At 43.4% G+C, this 6,984-nt stretch overlaps 1 protein-coding gene across 1 annotated transcript in view; it reads right to left on the reverse strand.

Annotated features, from left to right (window-relative positions):
* The window catches only part of LOC139475311 (uncharacterized), a 33,515-nt gene extending 28,803 nt beyond the window's left edge, over positions 1–4,712 (reverse strand). The window contains exons 1-2 of the mRNA XM_071258538.1: positions 4,197–4,712; positions 3,243–3,635 (exon numbers count right to left, since the gene is read on the reverse strand). Coding sequence (XP_071114639.1) covers positions 3,243–3,635; positions 4,197–4,712 — 909 coding nt within the window. The remainder of the gene's footprint in view (positions 1–3,242; positions 3,636–4,196) is intronic.
* Positions 4,713–6,984: the final 2,272 nt, after the last annotated feature.

Genomic DNA, 6,984 nt, shown 5'->3' on the forward strand with positions numbered 1-6,984 from the left:
TATCGGAGTATACCCAGATCGCGTAATTTCCTAAACCAATTAATACCCACATTGTCTAATTACTGGTGAGCCCAGATTGCCTAATCTGTGTGCTCACTAATCCATGCGCCCCCCGGAGTCCATAGCCAATCCTTTACGCTTGTTATTTAATTTGTCTCTTGAACATAGCACATTCCCATCACAGTGGAAACTCTACAAAAAGGGAGATAAATCCAACCCTTCCAACTACAGGTATATTTCACTGTTATCTTGTCTTTGGAAACTATTTGAAAGACTCATTTTTAAAAGAATGTATAATTACTTTCTGGAGAATAAGCTACTTTCCAAATACCAATCGGGATTCATGCCAAACAATTGTACTACATATCAATTAATTGAAATTTACCATCACATTTAAATTTGTAATTCACTTGATGATCATAAATATTTTTGTATGATATTCTGTGATATTTCTAAGGCATTCGACAGGGTATTGCACAAAGATATATTGCATAAACTTCAACAATATGGTATAACTGGTAAATTATTAGTTTGGTGTCGTAGTTATCTGTCAGCCTGTTGCCAAAGAGTATTTATTAATGGTAGTTTATCAAGTAAAACATTCACTAAAGCAGGTGTCCCACAGGGCTCTGTACTGGGGCCGTTCCTATTTCCAGTTTACATAAATGATATTACTGATCAGCTTCAAAATATTACTAGGTTATTCGCCGACGATACATGTATAGGAACTTCATCTACTGATATGGTAATTGAAGACAGACTAAATCAAGACCTTCTCTCTCTCCACCAGTGGGCAATGCATGCCTTTTAGTCACAAACAGGTACAGGATTATCCAACTATTTGCTATGCTAACAGTGCCATTGAACATGTTGAAACCCACAAACATCTGGGGGGCACGTTATCTCAAGATAGTAAATGGACTGCACATGTTTCAATTATTGCTAGGTCAACAGCGAAAATGGACCTGATTCCTTTAGTCCGGTTCCGCAGTAGAGATTTTGCACTGCAGATAACGTTGTCAACAACCAAGAAATGTATACCCATCCACCTCACCGTAAAATTATTAAACCATCAGCAACACGGATTAAAACGTTTCTTTTGGGCACATTTTGAAAAGCGATCGTAAGGCGTAAGTTTTTGTTAGCGCAAGAGACGTCACACGTATAATCTCCCTGGTTTAAAGTGCTAGAGGAAGCTATGATGTTTCTATAAAAAGGGACCAGGGAGTGGCAACAGATTAGTATGTCAAGTGTGTTAAGGTTAATCGCAATACGTGTGAATATTGAAGACTGAACATTTTGAATATGTTTTTGACATCTGTCAGAGGTTCAGAAAGAACATGTCATGAAATATATTTTTTTATGTTGACATCCCTCCTTATCATTGAAACTGAACAAACAAATGATTGTTATATGTTCATTTCACAGCAGGTTATCTAAATAGAATGTTCTTTGTTGGCGCAGAATCAAGATACGGAAATTGGGAAATTATTGACAGATAAGCAGTCGTATTTCCGGCAACGTTTTACAGAGCAGTTATATAGGTGTTCGCTGATTGTGTTTGATTATTGTCTTCACTGCTTGTGTCTATACTCATTCCATGTCCGCTAAAGGGTTTAATACTTTTATGAATAAAACTCTGGTCATAGAAAACTAGATCCGTCTCAACCCCTTACTATACTTCAAACTACTATTTTACGTGTGCTTCAGACCCGTGAAGATCCGGTTCAGAATAGGTCTTCAGCAATCTATGCTTGTCGTAAAAGCCGATTATGCTTGTCGTGAGAGGCGACTAACGGTATCGGGTGGTCAGGCTCGCTGGTTTGGTTGATGCATGTCATCGATCCCAATTGCGATGATGACTCGATTGTTTACAGACCACCTTCATACAGCTGAAATATTGAGTGCAGCGTAAAACAACCAACCAACCAACCTTTACCCTGAACCTCTCAGCAGGTCTTGATCATGTGTATAGGTTGTCTTATTTTTCTATGTGCTGCCGACCGCCTCCGTGGTCTAGTGGTAGAGCATCCGCCCGGAGAGCGGAAGGTCCGGGGTTCGATCCCTGGCCGTGTCATACCAAAAGACGTTAAAAGATGGTACTTGTTGTTATTCTGGTCGGCTCGGAGTCAGTAAACTGTGTCTGAGAGGGGTATTCATGTTAAACTGCGGCATGGTATCTCAGTAGGAAAACACTATAAATCGGCATCAGTCCGGACTAGTACAAGCAGCTACACACACACGCACACACACACACACACACACACACACACACACACACACACACACACACAGACGTTCTGCACGTCGCTATATAGGTTCAATAACCCTGGACGCGACGTTAAACTTTATTTCACCTCACCTCATCTGTATGCTGCCTTTAATATGTATATATGTTGTCTTAATATTTTCATGCATCGTCTTGGTGTGTGTATGGGTTGTCCTTATATTCCTATGTGCTGTCTTAAGATATATTTGTATGTGATGTCTTAATACTTGTAGGGGCGGTCGGGTACCCTAGTGGCTAAAGCGTTCGCTCGTCACTCCGAAGCCCTGGGTTCGATTTCCGACATGGGTACAATGTGTGAAGCCCATTTCTGGTGTCCCCCGCCGTGATATTGCTGGAATATTGCCAAAAGCGGCATAAAACCATACTAACTCACTCATTCACTCGCTTAATGCAAGGTATTGAACCAGAATATTGTGGAGAGAACACTTCGTGATTGTTGTCGTCTCAGTTATCGGTACATAGGAAACGTCCAAGGTGAAGGTCAGCTGCCATCCATAACGCGTATGTCCCTCGTTGGAATCGACAGTGGCCTGACATCTCCTGCCCATGGAAGAGACGAATATGCGAATCACTTCCTGGGAAATGATAGCCCACACGTCCTGCAACGCAAAAGCCAACTGCTGCAACGTCTTGGGGTGTAGTTGACGTCAGCGTAGCCGTCTATCCAAAACATCCCACAGGTGTCCTATCGGGTTTAAATTCGGGTATCTGGAGGGCCAGGGGAGAGCACCAACATTGTGGTTGTGTGGGCAGGCTCTTTTGATCCGTGCTGTATGCGGTCGAGCGTTGTCCTGCTGGAATACACCGTTATCGTTGGTTGCAATTGGGAGGACGCGTGGTAGGATTTCAATTTCATTGATGTATCGTTGAGCCGTAAGATTGCCCTGGACATGGACCAAACCTGCCCTGCCATGATGAGAGATAGGCGCCCACATCACAACGCTACCCCTACCAAACCTGTCCACTTCCTGTACGCAGTTTCCGGCGTAACGTTCTCCCCGACGTCGGTAGACGCATGCTCTTCCATCCCCTCGATGGAGGAGAAATCTTGATTCTCAATCGCAGTTGAGGCCATACCCTGTGTTGACGACACCAATGCATTCGTTGTTGACGATGTTGTCGACTCAAAATGACGCATCGAACATGACATCTTGTTCGTAGACCTGCTGTTCTCAAACGGTTTCGTACGGTCTGGTCGGAGATTCTGCGCAGTCCTGGTATTTGGGATGCGGTTGAGGTGGTTGTGGTCGTCTTTGCACGTTCGTGGCGTAGCGATGTAGCGACCTTGGGCGAGGGTGGTTACTCTTGGTTGTCCCGACCTTCGGCGATCACGTGTTGACCCATGCTGTTGAAACCGATCTCATAGCCTGTTGATGTTACTGGGCACTACATTGGAAACCCTGGCTACAGCTGATCGGGATTCCCTTGCCTACAAGCGGGCTATGACGTTGTTTCGTTGCACTTCTGTTAATCTTGGCATATTGTTGAACTGTCAATGTTCGATTGACGCAGATGCCAGGCACGTGCAGTACGTGAAACTCCATGGTGCGTTTTTGCAAATCCTACGTGTTTCCCGACTAATGGTTTGCATGTCCTTGTTGTGATCATTTTGATCCGGGAAATTTGTCACTGACACTATAACACATGAACCCTCTTCATTTTGCACTTCTTGGTCCAATAATTTTGCTTTTATGACCAAGAATATCCGTTTTGCGTTTCTTTTTTTAGGACTATAATGTATGTGTTGTTCTCGTATATTTATGTGTTGTCTTACTATTTGTCTTTATATTTGTATGCATTGTCTTGATATGTGTATGCATTGTCTTAATATTTATGTCTTGAGACTGGATGAGCCTGGACGCCGTCATTGAACTGCTCGACTGCCTGGATCAATGGGCATCCAAACTTGCTTATAGACTTCCAGAGAGCCTCCCGACTGACAGTGTTGAACGCTTTCATAAGGTCTATAAAAGTGGTGAAAGTGGTCGACATTTGGTTCCTGACATTTCTCCTGCGGCTGGTGTGTAGCAAACACCATGTCAGTGGTACCATGCTCCTTTCGGAAGCCACATTTTCTCTGGCAGCAGGTCTTATTCGATGTGTTTGATGAGGCGGTTGAGGAGTATTCTGGTTTGGACCTTCCCAGCAATGCAGCAAGTGAGATGGCCCTGTTGTCATCACATGCCTGTCTGTTGCCCTTTCGTTTGAACAGGTGTACAACGGAAGCCTCTTTGAAGTCTTGTTGGACGGCTCCCATGTCCCTATGGACTGGAACCGTTGTATCATTGTATCCCGCATCTGTGTTTTCCGACAAGCTTGTAGATTTCATGTGGTATTGCATAAGCCTCTGGAGCTGTGCCACTTGATAGCTGATGTATGGCATTCTCTGCTTCGTGTAGGGAAGGTAGATTATCAATTTCATGGTTGACTACCAAGGGTGGTACCAAGGGTCTCAAAGGCTGTTGCATAAACAGTGTCGGAAAGGAAGCCTGTCTTCAAGCGTAGAGTATTCATGCACTTTGGTACTGGCTATCCACTAAGGCGCCGCTGGTTTAGGATTCTGATTTTCATCTTTGAGATGATGAGTCGATGGTCAGCCCAGCAGTCGGTGACTCGCATGGACTTGGTCGCCTGAAATCCTGCCCCTCTTCCTGACGATGAAATAGTCAATGAGATGCCAGTGCTTAGAGCAATAATGCATCCATGACATCACGTTACGGGTGGGGAGACGAAAACCTGTGTTGGTGAGCAAGAGTTCATGCACAACATTGCAGGAGAAGGGGACATTTGCTGTTACGTCCACCAATGCTGGTCTTGCCGATTACGTCCTTTCAGGTCTGGTGGTCCGAGCCTACCCTGGCATTGAAGATGCCGAGTATGATCAGCTACTCTGACTAAGAGTGAGTGAATTGGGTTTAACGCCGCTTTTAACAGTATTCCAGTTATTTCGCAGTGTGTCAACTTGATGTTGGGGGAAAGCCCGAAGTGATACGGTAGCTGACAAACCTAGAAACATAATCGGGTCGAACTGGGATTCGAACCCCCAATCATAGGTTTCTGGCTTGCCCAAGTGACGCAACTCTGCACAGCGAATCGCGGCGCCTTAGACGACTGGGCCACCCTTACCCCCACTCTTACTAGGAGACTGAAGCTGTAACTCCAGCTTCGCGCCGCTCGTCTGTGGCTTGCCCACTCCAGAATCTCCTGCCCAGATCTCCTTGATGCTCTTTCAGCTGTCCCTCCTCAACAAGACGTGTCTTGCTGAGAGCAACGATATGCTTTTACTTACAGGTATAGCTAGCCATTGATTTTCTGTGAAATGCCAATCATTTGACCATTTCCAACCATTGTTCCTTAAAATTTAAGACAAAAATATTTATGTTTCAGACTGTTGAAAAATGAAATAGTCTGCCACACGTTTACATAGTTGCAATCAAGTTTTAAGTTAATTTCCTTCTGGTTTTACAGCTGTAGCTGAAGAATATATAGTTTCGATGCTTGTATTACATATTGGAGAATTTTGACTCTTTCAATGCCTTTTCATGAATACATTTTCATAATAATTAACATGCTATTCAGAATAAGGTATTTGTTTCAAAAGCCCATTAGATATATAGAGAATACTACACTCATTCTCGTTAGTGTAAATACATAACAACTTGCGTTCGTGACAGACCAAACTTCGCATGAATATTGATATATGCCCAAATATGGGCATTGTTGACTTTTCTATGCATACGCATTAACAACAGGCGCCTGCAGTTGTGTTTGCAAACAAAACAACACCGACGCTCAAGATCCTTTTGGAGGAAATTCTTCAACTAATGTTAATTCAAGCGCGATGTTGTTAGTACGCAGGACACCTATAAGAATAGTTCCATTAGCGCCGCGCCTTGAATATCGGACCAACAGTCGGTCACTCGCCCTGCCTGGGTCCCGTCATGGTTCGGTTTCCTTGATCTATCAGCTGAATTTATATCATGTACGTACCATTTTGGAAGAGGGAAATCAGAGTGTTCGCCAAAGACATTCATGTTAACTGTACCACTAAATACTGAACTCTTGAAAATCAACAAACTGAAGTCTGCTTGCATGTCAGTGACAGATTCGAACGATCGAAGGGCAAGGTCGCCACCGGATTAAGAAAAGACAACCATGATCTACTCACAGTGTTTTACGCTAGAGAGAGGGAATGTTATTGTTCACATTTGGGATGTTTGGGGCCGTAAAATCAGAAGTTAAGCACACTTCCACGGAGTTTTCGAATGATTTGTATCGTAACTGTTCACTTTTAGTGATCTAGTCGTGCAGTCGTGTACGTTCATTTATGAACACCTCCCGAAACAGCGCCACAAAATACGCTTCGAAGGGGACACTGATGACACAACCGGATCATCCTAAGTAAGTCTAGATATTTGTCAAGATAGTTTAAACAGACTTCATTTTCCCCGTTTACCATTTTACGTTAAATCAAATCGAAAGTGGTCCGATGCGTCATGCTCATGGGGACCCTCGCTCTCTTGATCGGTAGTCGTACATTGTAAATGGATACAGCTCGAATATATTAATAATGTCTGTAAAAGCTCTATGCATAACTTATATAGAATGCAAACCGAATTTGACTATCCTGTTTGGTTTAATAAAGTGTTTGTAAATATCTCTCGTTCTCATGAATTTCTTCAGTTCTGCCTTGT

The sequence above is a fragment of the Haliotis cracherodii genome, unplaced genomic scaffold, assembly GCF_022045235.1.
Source record: "Haliotis cracherodii isolate W230 unplaced genomic scaffold, xgHalCrac1.p SCAF_3, whole genome shotgun sequence".
Taxonomy (NCBI): Eukaryota; Metazoa; Mollusca; class Gastropoda; order Lepetellida; family Haliotidae; genus Haliotis; species Haliotis cracherodii.